The 14,365-nt window shown below is 40.6% G+C and overlaps 1 protein-coding gene across 1 annotated transcript in view; it reads left to right on the forward strand.

The window, feature by feature from the left end:
* SLIT3 (slit guidance ligand 3) overlaps positions 1-14,365 on the forward strand; it is a 765,483-nt gene that overhangs the window by 546,960 nt on the left and 204,158 nt on the right. The window contains exon 8 of the mRNA XM_075601882.1: positions 8,162-8,325. Within this exon, the coding sequence (XP_075457997.1) occupies positions 8,162-8,325 (164 nt within the window). The remainder of the gene's footprint in view (positions 1-8,161; positions 8,326-14,365) is intronic.

Below are 14,365 nucleotides of genomic sequence, written 5' to 3' on the forward strand. Positions count from 1 at the left end.
TTTACCCCTCATGCCCACAAAGAAGAAATCATCCATGTAATGAACCCTGTTTTCTCCTTGACAGTTGAAACCCCACTCCGTCAATGTGGCAAATGTCTCAAAATAGGCGCAAGATATTGAGCAGCCCATGGGTAGGCATTTTTAAACTAATTAAACTTTGCTAGTAATTCACATCCCGATAAATGGAGAAACTCAGTGTGTTTAGATGATAACCTACAAGTTGATTCAATATCAGAGACCCCTGTCCACATTCTCTGTAATGAAAGGCCAATGATACTGTAGTCTTAAAGGAGTGCTTTGCTTTAAAAAATATATATACAGTATTATTATTTAATATAGTTTTGAAGCACTGGGTCTCCAGAGATGAACCCCATTCGTTTCAGCTCTGGAAGCCCTCTGCTTCCCGAGATACAGCTCTCTGAAGGGGGGTGCCGGTATCTTGGTAACGTTTAAAGCCCCATGTCACGTGGGCCAATAGGAAGCCTCACTGGATGACATCACTACTTCCTATTGGCCCCACAGTGCACCGAAGCTTTGAAACCCCACCATTACGTGATCTCTGCTAGCCTAGCTGGAGTGGCTACTGGCACCCCCTATGGAGGTATGTATCTACGGAAACAGAGCTGAAAAGAAATGTCCAGCTCTGGAGACCCCATGCTTCAAACCTTTGTTAAAAAAGAAGAAGAAGCAGTGCTTTAATTGCCGCATTAAGCCACCTTTTTTCCTTTTCCTCTTCAAATAGTTTATAGTTTTTCTTTTCAATTAAGAAATCACTTGTTGTAACCTATTTTGTAGACAAGCTTTTTGGTTTCAATCCAAAGTGCTAAAGAAAGCCAAACAGTAAATAGAGTAGGCGGGCCCTTCATTCAAACGTAAATCAGAGCACTGTAGGACAGTACGTATATATCTCATATTTATCAGCAGAACAGTAAATACACTAAAGAAAAGTAGCTTTCTCCTATAAAATTTGCCATCCTGATTTCTAACAGATGATATCCACTGATTTATATTTACTTCCATGTCCATTTCCTCAGTTCCTCTTACAGGGTTGACATTAATAGTAGTCAGAATTAATTTACAGTAAGTGATTAAGTAGAAGGATATTTTCCTTTGTGCTCATTAATGGTTTGGAATATTCATACAGTTACCGTAGATCGATCCATCACTGCTGTCTGTTTCCAGAGTGGAGTGTGCGCTGCCATTCTCCCTCTTGTTTAATTTTGGAGATGGCTTTGTGGATCGTTCCCCTGAGACTTTTACAGACTAATCCCACTTTGCTGTAATTAAAGGAGAAAACAAAAGAAGAAAATTACAAATGGGATTTTTTTTTTTAAAAGAATGCTTTTATAGTAAATTCAGAGAATCACATTATATACAAAGCAAATGCAGAACCTAAATCTAAAAAGAATTTGGTTGAATTTAATTTAGACACCATGACCAGGGCCCAGGACAGCCTTCCCGGGGTCCCAGGACTTCCACCATGTATTTATCTCCCTTCCCTCCCTCACATTCCCCCTTCTCTAGCTCACACATTCCCCCCCCCCTCACTCAATCTCGCTCCCACAACCACCCCCCCCCCGCCCTCCCATCACACACACACCACACACACATAATTCCGGTCTAGTTCATTTGGTCGTAGCCGTTTCGCCGTGATCAAATGACCGCGGGCGCTTTGCCGTGACACACCCCACCACTGGGACCTGCTCCGCTCTAAGGTAAAGTGTCTTACCCTAAACCCCACTGCCCTAAGCTCTTACCCTAAAAAACCCTATCCTAACCACTAAAACCCATTAAATTAACCCCTTACCCTAACCACTGCGGTGGAGGTTCTTCCTGTGGGTGAACGCCGGAGGTAATTTGGTCATGGCGAAACAACCGTGACCAAATGTCCCAATCTGCACAATTCCACCTCCTCCCACCAATTTTTGCCCACCTACACACACAATCTCCACAATATCACACACTCCCCTTCAGCCCAATACCACAGTACCACACACTGCCAATAGCACAATACCACACAACCCCCCCAGTACAAAACCATACAACCCCCACAACACAACCCCCTCTCCCAACACAAGACTCACAGACACACCGGTCCCGCGAGTGGATGTGGAAGTTGGGCCCAACTTCTGGTGCGACCGGAGGCAGGCCCAGCAGGGGAGGCAACAGCTTGGGAGAGTTGGGGCCTGGTAGCTGGATGCAGAAGTTGGGCCCAATCTCTAGCCGGGCCCAAAGTCTAGCGCTGGCCAGACCCAACTTCCAGCGCAGGCCGGCCATGCCCGCCTCAGTGACCGTAGTCCCCGGTCTCCCACCTGTCGATGGCCATGACCATGACTAAAGGATCACTATCAATATTTAGTGATGCAGTTGTTATTGACAAATACAGTCATAGACTGTAGTAGATGTAGGGCCCAAGTGTTTGAGGGTGAATTTTGAAACCATTTGTAAAACAATCTGCATAACTTGATATTTCTTAAACTATTGATTTTGCGCATTGCGCTTTTTCATAGTTTCAACCCTCAGTTAAAGTTTCCAGCAGCATTTGAAAATGGTCCTAAAGCACTAGGGGTATTGGTGACATTTTTTGGAGAACCACTCTAACAATATTTTAGTCTTCTTTTTTCAATACAGAAGAAGTTACAGTAGGTTTGAAGTGTGCCGTCTTACTCAGTATTCCTCTTTATTGCATGACACATCTTTTTCAGCTCAGCAGCAGCCACTTGGTCACTGCGATCCTTCTTCTCCCTGGTCCTGTTGGCGGGACTTTGCGTTCAACTTCCGGCTGACTGGAAGAGGGAGCTTCGGATTGGTGCTGCACCGCAGGCCCCAATCTAAGAGAGCTGTGTGCGCACACACTCTTTCTCTGCTCTTCACACTGCAGGGATTTTTCCCACATGTGCTTTCAGCTCCCTTAAACAAAAAAAAAAAAAAAGACGTGTGTGTAGGTATGTAGAAGAGGGAGCATATGGGGGAGTGTGAGAGGGGCAGAGGAAGCATACGGGGGAGAGTGTGAGAGAGGGAAAGGGAGCCTAATGGGAAGTGTGTCAGAGGGGTGAGAGGGAGCATAAGGGGGAGAGGGAGTGTAAGTGGAAGAGGGTGCGTGAGTGGGAGAGCGCGTAAGGGGGGACTGTAAGAGGGGGAAGGTGAGAGAAAAGAGATTGTGAAGTGTGGGGAGAACAGAGAGATGGCGAATGGGGGGAGAAAAGAGAGATGGCGAAGGGGGGGGAGAGACACAAGAGACAGGGTGCTAGAGGGTTGGGATGCTGTTAATCTGTGTTCGCTTAAATACTGCTTTTAGTCTTTTTATTTTGTTTTTAGCCAGTCCCATGTAGTGTATATACAGGATTTTAGAATAACTTTAAATTAAAAACAATATAATTGATCGTCACTGTCTGCTAATCAAGATAAAGTATATGTTAATTTTACCCGAAAACCCCTAACCTTAACCCTTTACCCTAATCCTGTAATCCCTGTGCCCTAAAAATGTAAACCTTAACTCCTTAGCTAAAACCCATAATTGAACCTCTTACACTAAAACCCCTAACTTTAACTCTTTACCCTAATCCCCTAACCTTACTTCTTACCCTAAAAAGATTAAGACCTTACCCTGAAACCCCTAATGCTAACGCTAATCAATCACCTTAGCGGTGAAACGGCCGGCGGCTAGCTGCCCTTGGCAGCGGCAGCGAAATGGTAGCTTCGTTGTGGCTGTATCTAGATGTCCCATTCCGCCTAACACAGCTGATTAGTTCTGTGTTCAGTAGTATCCTGATGCCCTGTGCGTAAAGATAAGTATCAGGAATGCATTTACATTGTGTTTGCAGGATACATAGTGCAACCAGTCACTTTTCTAACAATCGTGCATACCACACCTCAAACCAAGACTCTCAAGGACCATATCAATCAATGAAACCTTAGTTTTTTTTTAACAATGTTGCACACAATATATTCTTTGCTGGCAATGACTCTTGAGGGCCAGCTCAGTCGATGATATCTTATTTTAATGGGAAACCTCTATCTAACAAGAGTTATCACTAACAATGTTGAGGGCTTCAAAAGGCCCCGGGATATATTGTGAAGATAATGGTTTTCACATTGCTTATTTAATCAGTTTGTCTGTGTCCCTTTCTCTCTTTACTTTCTGCATATTATTATCACAAGTTGACAATATTGTAAACTCTTTGAAATAAGGGTTATTTGCAGGCAAATGTCCTTTGGAATAAAGTAGACATTGTGACAATTGAATCCTACCCTGGAGAGTGTATAAAATAATCCATATGGTATGATACATACATATATAAATACATTATGGAAAATAATGCATTAGATATATCAGAAAATTACGTGTAATACAGAGGGTAAGTAAGAATCATTGTGTTTTTAATCAATTGATATTAATAGTTAATGTCATTGGGGACTATTGTGAAAGCAGCCAATCCTCTTCCTAGAACCCAATATTTGTATTTTTCTTTTGGCATTGTTTAATCTTATGCCCCCTGGAGCTGAACCGTAATAATCACAGCTCTTGGGATTCACCAGCTGCTCAGAAATGTAACTTTTCAATTTCCCAAACAAGAATACAGTACTATAATATGGTCGCCAAGGACAACCTTGCTTGGTTTCCCACAGGCAGTCAATAGAAAACAGCAACATTCATCTCCAGATGATGTGGCTTCCTGTTGGAAGATCATGCCCCAACATTAGTTTTATTCTAGCAAAGGTAAAAAGGTCACATTTCTTGACAATTGAGGAGAGTACTGAGGTTCAGCTTTAGTAATCAAATACATTTCAAAAGAAATAATCGATCGACACAGATTTCTGCTCTGATAGCTTTCGTGAAGTTTGTCAAATCTTGATGAAAAGAGAGGTAATATCAGGGGCGGACTGGCCTGGGCAGTGGGGGAGAAATTGTCCCCTGGGCCAGTCAGATTAAAAAACATTGGTCCGGTGGCAAAGGACAGAAACTATGTGCGCACACTGCAGATTTCTACTACAGGGTGGCGCTGCAGAGCCCAGCAGCTCCTCATCTTCTGGGATGGCTCCTCTCTGGTGTGCATGCTGCTGATAATGGTAAGTGTGTGTGTGTTCCATGGATGGTGTGTGTGTGTGTGTGTATGTGTGTGTGTCTTTTGTGTGGATGGTGTGTATATAAATATTATGCATGGATGGTATGTGTTTTGCATGGATGGTGTGTGCATGTATACAGTATATGATGCATGGATGATGTGTGTGTCTTTTACATGGATGGTGTGTGTGTGTGTGTGTGTGTGTGTATATGATGCATGGAAGGTGTGTGTGTATACCATGTATGTCTGTATCTGGTGTGCATGTTTATTGTGCTTTTGTATCTGTATGGAGCTTTCTCCTTGTATTGTGTGTATGGCATGTATGTGTGTATGGTGCCTGTATCTGGTGTGCGTGCGTCTGTGTATGGGGATTGTTGGGTACGTATAGTGTGCATCTGTCTATGGTGTGTAGGCCGCCTGATTCTTGGGCTGGTTGGTTGGTCTTGCCCCCGGGCTAAAATTAGCCAGCAAGCTCCTCAGTAGTTTGGTTAACACTGATGAATAGAGAATTGAGAAGATAGCAGTCAAATAGCGGATAATGCCTTGGATGCGAGACAAACAACACTGAAAGGACACATCTCCTTAAAATCCTTATATAATATTTGGTGAGATAGACTGTAGACATGGACAGGGGAGTTTAATGATTGTGTAATGAAAGTAAGAACGGAACATATATATACTGTATATATATGCAATAAAAAAAAACTGCGCTCAAGGTGTATATATTAATAAAATGTATATATACATACATGTAAAGAAATATCAGTATAACATCATTTTTTGCTCTCCTCCTCCCTTGTGGAGATCACAGCTTGATCTGATGTTATACTGATATTTTTTTTTAAGTATATGTATTATATGTATTTTATATCTGTTACAGTAGTAGACATGGGTTGTCCTATTTTTAATAAATTGTTATATACCTTCACACACGCACTAGGAGTGTGCGCTTTTCTTCATTTATATATATATATATATATATATACATATATATATATATATATATATATATATATATATATATATAAAAAAAAATGTATAAAATATTAAACCGTGTTTTATTAATGCCACCCTACTTATACGGAAGACTTTTATATCAGTTGGCTGATCTATAACACAGCCTTTTTGAGGAGAAAGAACAAATTACCCAGTTACAGTTGGAAACATTGGATCAAGGTTGACATAGCAGGAGTCAATTACAGACATAAAGCATATTTGTACACCCAAGTCTAAAACCTTTGTGCCAGATTTTCTCAAGTCACTGCAACTGCACATCATCAAATGACTACAGCTTCAGACATGCCTTTCAATAACAAAACACTATGGGGACCAACAAGAAATGTCAAGCAAATGTGCCCGTTAAGTAAAAAACATTGTTTTACACCACGGCTTAGAAACATTTTCTGTGAATCAGTTGTGCAGATCTGTCCTTGCTCAATCCATTTCATGTTGTTACCTTCTATTGATCTTTTTCCCTTGATTAAAACTGGCAGGAATTAGTTTGCATTGATCTGCTTTCGTGTTTTTTTGTTGAAGCAGCTTTATTTATGTTAAACATTGCACTGTATTCATTTTGCTAATGGTGAACGTCCTGCTGTCTGTGCATCTGTGAACTACTGCTGTTTTGAAAGGGTATTTTTTTTAAACGAGTGGGATCAAGGGGGGGATCAGCAGCATGGTACTGAAAAGCTTTCACAGATTAATAACAGAAATTCATGTTATTTTACATTCATTGATCTTTTTATTTCTCTTTTATTTTGACATTGACTTTTCACATTGTTAAACCTATATGTGTGGAAAAACATAGGGCCATATTTACTAAGCAATGCTATGCCGGAAGATACCTTCCAGCTCCAAAAGGCACCGCATGGCACATTCAAGTGAATGAGCCATAAAGGTCCATATTTACTAAGTGGTGCCACTCAATGACACATTCCGACACTGGGAGACACCTAACTACTGTTCAAGCAAATGGGCCGTAAGAAGTCTTCTGGCACCGTAAGATATCTTATGGCCCAAAGTGTCTTCCGGAATTGAAGGTTCATTTGTTATGGCACCACTTATTGACCAAAATGTAAGTAAAGTAAATATTGAATAATAAACCTCATAGAAAATACAGTTTCTTTAATATCTTGACTAAAATTAGTTTTTTTTAGGGGACTTTACATGTTGTTAGTGGTGACCATTCATGTGTCCAGTTATTATGGTTGTAAAGGTCCAGTAGTGTTCCTAGTTTCTCTTCTTTAAGTGATAATACATCAAACAGTGGAAGTTCTTGCAGTTTGTTCATTACTACTAGTGGGAATGACTGGGGAAGGATAGTATCTTTTCTATTATAAATGTCATTTTGTTTAATTTTAACACACTGTACAGCTAATTAGAAAAGAAACAAGGGTGGCTGTTTCCAGTAAAGAAGAAGCTTCATGACACTTACAGGAAGGAAATAAACCAAATGTGTGTGAATAGCACATGGAGAAACAATGTGTTGTAAATACTTAGCCAGATGGGAACTTATCTTGAGAGTATGGACAGATGTGCAGTTTTATGCAGGTTTTACTCTTAACAGATAAGAATATTGTATAGCGAGAAAAAGTATATATGCTTTGGGGAGCCTTTTTAACAAGGGATCATGATGTTCCAGGGGGTGGCGTGAACGGGTTGAGATAGGATCAAAGATGTAAAACAACCAACAGGTAGGGGACATAATAGGACATGAGGGTGATACCTGTATAATGTGCGAATTTACATGGGATACAAAGTCACAGAAATACAGAGGATATACTAGAGGAGAGTGGTCAAGAAAGAGATGGGCCATGGGGTTAAATGCTATGAATTCATCACATAATTGAAGCCGAGGTCATTAAATTACAAAAGAGGAGGGTATAAGTAATGGACTTCACTGGTCCTTTAACATGGCATTTTCAGTTCCTTAGCATGACACATGCCATGCTTCTATATGCCTCTCTTCAACTAAATTGTGAAGGCAACGATGAATTATGTTTACAAGCATATAGTATTTTACTGTCAATTGCAAATGTCAATATTTAATATCATGTTGGATCATAAGACCCTTAAAAGTTCTTTATTGTTTATAGGCGTCTCCATTCCAACTACCTGTACTGCGACTGCCACCTCACTTGGCTGTCAGACTGGCTGCGTCAGAGGCGGACCATTGGCCAGTTCACTTTCTGCATGTCACCCGTGAATCTGAGAGGTTTCAATGTTGCCGACGTCCAGAAAAAGGACTTTGTCTGCCCTGGTAATTATATTAGTTACATTATATTATATCGAGAATAATACATTTATTTTTCTGTGAAGTTTAAGACATAAAATTCTGCTTTCTCAACCGTATTCATGTTACCTCTAGCTGGATCTTACTTTATTGCTAAACAGTAAATAATAATATCAATTAGAATTTGTTTATGTGCTATAGCAAAATGGAAAGAGAATCAGTTTATTTGTGTTGTATGGTAAGTGTTGTAATATAGTGCCAACAAACTCAAATACAATTTTCTCATTTTTACTTGTATTCAATATTTGTAGAGAAAAGATATGCTGTACTGTAGCTCTTTCTCTATCATTTTCAGAAAATTATAGGTTGCACTAGCATATTCACATCAACATTTTTTTATGGATCTTAGAGGCAATCCAAGATGGCGATTTCCCCCCCTATTTTTTTATTTTTTTTTAAACATAGGATGGAAGCAGGGGCTCTCTGGCGCTGAACCCCATTAATTTCAGCTCCGGGGACCCCCTGATTCTGGAGATATCTACCTCCGTAGGGGATGCAAGAAGCCGCTCCACACGGCTAGCAGGGTTCCCGTAATGGCGGAGCTTCAAAAACGACCACGCCCTGCCAATAGGAAGCCATGACATCATCGGGTTCGGCTTCCTATTGACCCGCGTGATGTGGGAGCTTTAAACTGTGCCAAGATATCAGCACCCCCTTCGGAAGTAAGTATCTCGGGAAGCAGTGGGTCCCTGAAGCTGAAATGAGTGGTGTTCAGCTCCGGAGACCTCCTGCTTCAAACTTATGTCAAAAAACACAGTCGTTTAAAAAAAAAAACATGATGAATTGCTCCTTTAAGCGTGTTGTTGTTAATATGCACATTTATCATATTGTGTTCAATGTATACATTAGCAGCTATATTCACTAATCTTTGATTATAATATTCAGAGAACACTGCAGTGCATAACTAAGTCTTCTAAAAACGGACTCATTTATCATGATCAGTGCGAAGACGTATACAAGGATCACTTCTTTATTCTATTGTGGTGTACAAAATAAATGTGATGTTACTTTCCACTCCATGACATATCTATGATTATTATAGTCACATTGCGCTATCACTAAATATTTTATATACCGATATTATACATAGAAAACCAGTGTTCTATTTATAGTAAGAGTCACCCCACAAATATACCATTGGAGATTATGCTACAGGTAGGTCACATACGTAATTACTTTTTTATGTGTGGACAAATGTGTGTCACAAACGTGCACTAGCCACGGCTATTTGAATCATAGAAGCTAATGAAATAGAACAGAGAAATTGCAGTAGCCCTAACTCAAAATGCCAGCTTTTAAAAAGATGTCAATGGAAAATCTAATCTTTGTGGCTCAGATGCACAACCAGAAATGATGATGCTCCCTGGTTCTCGATGAAAAGGCTTTTCCTCTTGCCTATTTAAAAATAAATAAATGCAGCAGTTTACGGCAGTGCAATTATCTAAGTTGCCGATTGATCCGTTCTCCCGTGATCGATTCTGCTTCCCAGGGCATGCAATATGGCTGCCAGTTTAAATAGAGGAAGTAGTGTAGCATCCTAAATAGTTTCTACAGCAACCAAATGACGCTTAATACATTAAAAAGGGCATAAAGAGTGGGGCAAAAAATGTAGTAAGTATTATCTCGAATTAAAAATGCATTATCATATCTAATACTACACAACAGATTTATTTTTAAAGAAAAACACTTATAGTATTTTTAATGAAATGCAGCTTTAAATACATAAAGTGTAAGCCGATATTGATAAATGATACTATGCCATAAGAAGAGATCTTCCCATGTCGGAAAACACCTTATTGCTAAGTAAAGTGAATAGGCATCAGAAAGTTTATTATTATTAATTATGGTCTATAAGGCATTATTTACAAAGCGCTGCTACACCACATAACACCTTCCGGCCCAATCAAATGAATGGTTTGTAAGGTGTTTTTTTTACAGCCTCAGAAGAGGTCTTCTGGAATAGCACCACTTTGTAAATATGGCCCTCAAGACAATCTCTTCATGTACTTTTGTTTAAACAAAGGGGAAAGAAGATGTCATTTATATTTCAATACAGTATGTGGCCAACATTTTGGCAACAAAACTAACATTGTTAGCCTATTGCTATTCTAGGTACTAACACATTTTTTATAACTATATTGAAGACAAGTTGCAATAATAAAACCAATTAGCACACAGGTAAAGTTTAAATCTAAATCACAGAATTTAGATCTACTCATGTATTTTAATTAAAGTGTAGTAATTGGTCACAAAGAATATGATTGCTGGATTTGTTAAGGCATTTTAAAACTTATCAATATGCACATGGCATCTACATCATATTCATTTATACCATCTCTATAATTGACCTATCTTAATAGCAATTTCATTATATTGTGTTTTTTAAAGGCAAAGGCCAATAACATGTTTATTTTTAAAAACGCATTATTATTATTATTTTATAACATATTGTCTGTGCTTAATTTTCCAATTTCCAACATGTTGTTCCTAAACTGCTATTTGATTTACATAATCACTTTGTAGAAAAGGTGTTGATTTGTTTTTTTGGTGGGGTTTCCATTTGTTCATGAACATACATTATTGAGAAAAAATACAGAACAGTGTTCATTTAAAAAGGTTCTGAAATTGGAAGTCTGCGAAGACAAAATACAGATTTAAAATTTACAACCTTACGATTTACATAGAAAGATTTTTGTAACAAAAAAAAGGGAAAGTGTTAACACAAATGTAGTGTCACGCATTAATAAGCACTTTTAAATGGGTACTGTTATTGAGGTGCTATGGCAGTGGTTTTCAACTTTTTTTTTGCTAAGGAACCCTACAATTATATTGGGAAATTCTGTGGACCACAACCCTCTCTAACAGCACATCTGAGATCAGATGCATTGTAAGTAACCCCGACCCTCTCTGATGGGATGTCTGAGATCAGATACATTGTAAGGAATTCTGACCCTTTCTAACAGTGTGTCTGAATCAGATGCATTGTAAAGAATTTCGACCCTCTCTAAGGCCTCGGCCAGGCTCCCTGCTGGCGTGCTGAGGCGCGCTGAGGCGCAGGGAAAGCGGGTGCTTTCCCTGGCCTTGCGGTTGCTTACCGCACGCGCTGTCAGCGGGCCGTCAGGGGGCGGGCCGGGGGCAGGCGCGTCACTGGCCGGGGGCGGGCCAGCGACGTCACGGAGCTGGTTCGTCCTCATTGGGCGAACCGCTTACGCGACCGGCCTGTCGCGCCGGCAAGCGGGGGAATTTTAAATTCCCCTAAGACCTACGCTTCCGCTCGCTTGCGGAAGCGTAGGCGAGCCCCTACTAAAGCTGCTTTAATTGCGGCTGTAGGGGCTCAGTCCTGAGCGGGAGAGCGCCTCAGCGCGCTTCCGAAAGCAAGCACTAAACATGGCCGAGGCCTAACAGTGTGTCAGAGATCAGATACATTGTAAGGAACCCCAACCCTCTCTAATAACGCGTCTGAGATCATATGTATTATAAGAAACCCCAACAATCTCTAATAGCGTGTCTCAGATCAGATGCAGTAGGCCGCATCCATGGATAGTGCTTGCGGGCAGAGGTGCGCTGAGGCGCGCTTCTGCTCGGCACTGAGCCCCTACAGCCGCAATGAGAGCGGCTTTAGTAGGGGCTCGCTTACGCTTCCGCAAGCGCGCAAAAGCGTAGGTCTTAGGAAAATTTTACATTTTCCCGCTTGCCGGAGCGCAGGGCCGGTCACGTGAGCGGTTCGCCCAATAAGGGCGAACCAGCTCCGTGATGTCACTGGCCCGCCCGCCGACACGCCCCCGGACGTCTTAGGCCAGGGAAAGCAGCCGCTTTCCCTCAGCCTCAGCACGCCTCCGCCCGCCAGGATTAACCATGGCCGAGGCCTTATAAGGAACCCCAACTCTCTCTAATATTGTGTCCAACATCAGATGCATTGGGAATTCTTCTGTATTTGATACAATTTTCAAATGACCTGAAAATTGCAGTGAACCCTTTAAGGATGCCCACAGAAACCGATTTATAGGAGCCATAATTGAAAAACACTTTGCTATGGCATATACTGTATGGTAGGGCTCTTACTCAGACCCTAATTCACTAAACTGAAAAAAGCAACAAAGTAATATCATGCAGAACTCAAACTGTAGATATATGAAAACATTTATTTATAGCATGAAAATGCAAAATCAGAAAAAGAAAAATACAAAAAATTGCATAAATACATGAACCTTCTCATATCAAAACAATATCAGAAGCAATATATCCATTGCATATTATGCTTAGCTTGAAGCATGCTATGTGTATGAGCAGTAGGGCCCTAGCGTCACAATAGACAGGTTGATGGTTAGGCATATAAAGCTATTTGTATGAAGTCAATGGGAAAGGGGAGAACTGAATGTTTATGTATTTATGCAAATTTCCTCTATACAAACTTCATAGTTGAATATGCATCTGTTTTAGCAACATATATTGAGATTGCCATTAGTTGAAATGAAAGGAGCCGTCCCCCACAACACCCCACTTTCTTATAAGGATGGGGGTCTCCGGAGCTTAACAGCGTTCATTTCAGCACTGGGGACCCCATGGTTCCTGAAACATTCTTTTTCTTTGAATCCACAGCGTTACGCAAGCCAATAGGACGCCACAACGGATGACATTACAGCTTCCTATTGACTCGCGTGACGCAAGAGATTTTAGTCACCATTTTGTCTCTTCTGAAAGAATGGCACCGGTGCTACCTTAAGCTTGAAGTATCTCAGGTACCAGGGGGCCCCCGGAACTGAATACAGTGCATTTCAGCTCCGGGGATCCCCACCTTCCCATCCCTTTGGGAACTGGTCCTTTAAGCACTCAGCAATTCCTAAAATGTTTGGCAAATGTACAAATGTAGGCATCTGAGATTAACTCTTAAAAGCGCTATAACAAATGTTGCGAATAATAAATATTGCTTTTGTTAGACGTTATTTAGTAGATAACACTAAACAGCATCTCTAAACCTGCATATCTTAGAACATTTACAAGTCAATTGAAGATACATTTTTAACTGGAGTATTTAAATATGACAACTGTGACCAGTATGGAAAAAAAAAGTAGAAAGAAGGAACCTGTTGGATAGAATATACCAAGCAGGGAAGGAATTTTGGTTCTAGCTGTCTGCATTATCCTTTTTGCTACCAGAGCGTCAAGCAATGCATTGCATTTTATTGTCGCCTCCCTAGTAGTGAAGGGTTTGGCTTAAATAATATAGTTGCGGTTAATCTACTCAGAATTACCCAGAATCCCTGGCTGCAAAGGATGCATTGCACGCTAAGCGATAATGGGGAAAGACAGGGTCTGAGACATGTAAATGTACCCATAAGTGGTATTTTTAGTTAACTTTTTTTTTACAAAGACTTCCTAGCTATTCGATAAATATTTGATATGTCATTATCTTAAAATATGGTCCATTGCCCAAATACAGCTGAACCCTGTTATAATGCGGTGCTCAGGGTCAACATAATTAGACCGCGTTATAACCGGGATCGTGAAATGGCTGCCATGATCAGTGAGGACTTGCCAGCATCTGCAGCTCATTCCTCTCCTTGCTTCATCAGGCTGCGTCCACGTGCGCGGCTTTCAATTTTACTTTCAAGTGCAGAGGAGGGTCACTTGACCCTTCTCTGACCGATGACAGCCCAACAGTGAATAAATTTTATATAATACACATGCAGGAATCCAACCCATGACCCTTCATATGCTAGTAACAATTCTCTAGGTGCTGATAAATCTGACTCTATAAATAAACTTAACATCTATTGGATTGCATTATGCAGTAGATGTTAAGTGGTGTTTATAGAGTCAGATTCATCACATCAACCCTGTGGTTTAGCAGCTAGAGAATTGCTACTAGCATAGGAAGGGCCATGGGTTTGATTACTGCATGTGTACTATATAAAATGTATTCGCTGTTGGGCTGTTATTGGTCAGAGAAGGGTCATATGACCCTCTTCTGCGCATCGAAAGTCAAATTGAAAGCCGCGCACATGGA

The sequence above is a fragment of the Ascaphus truei genome, chromosome 5 (assembly GCF_040206685.1).
Source record: "Ascaphus truei isolate aAscTru1 chromosome 5, aAscTru1.hap1, whole genome shotgun sequence".
NCBI classification, from domain to species: Eukaryota; Metazoa; Chordata; class Amphibia; order Anura; family Ascaphidae; genus Ascaphus; species Ascaphus truei.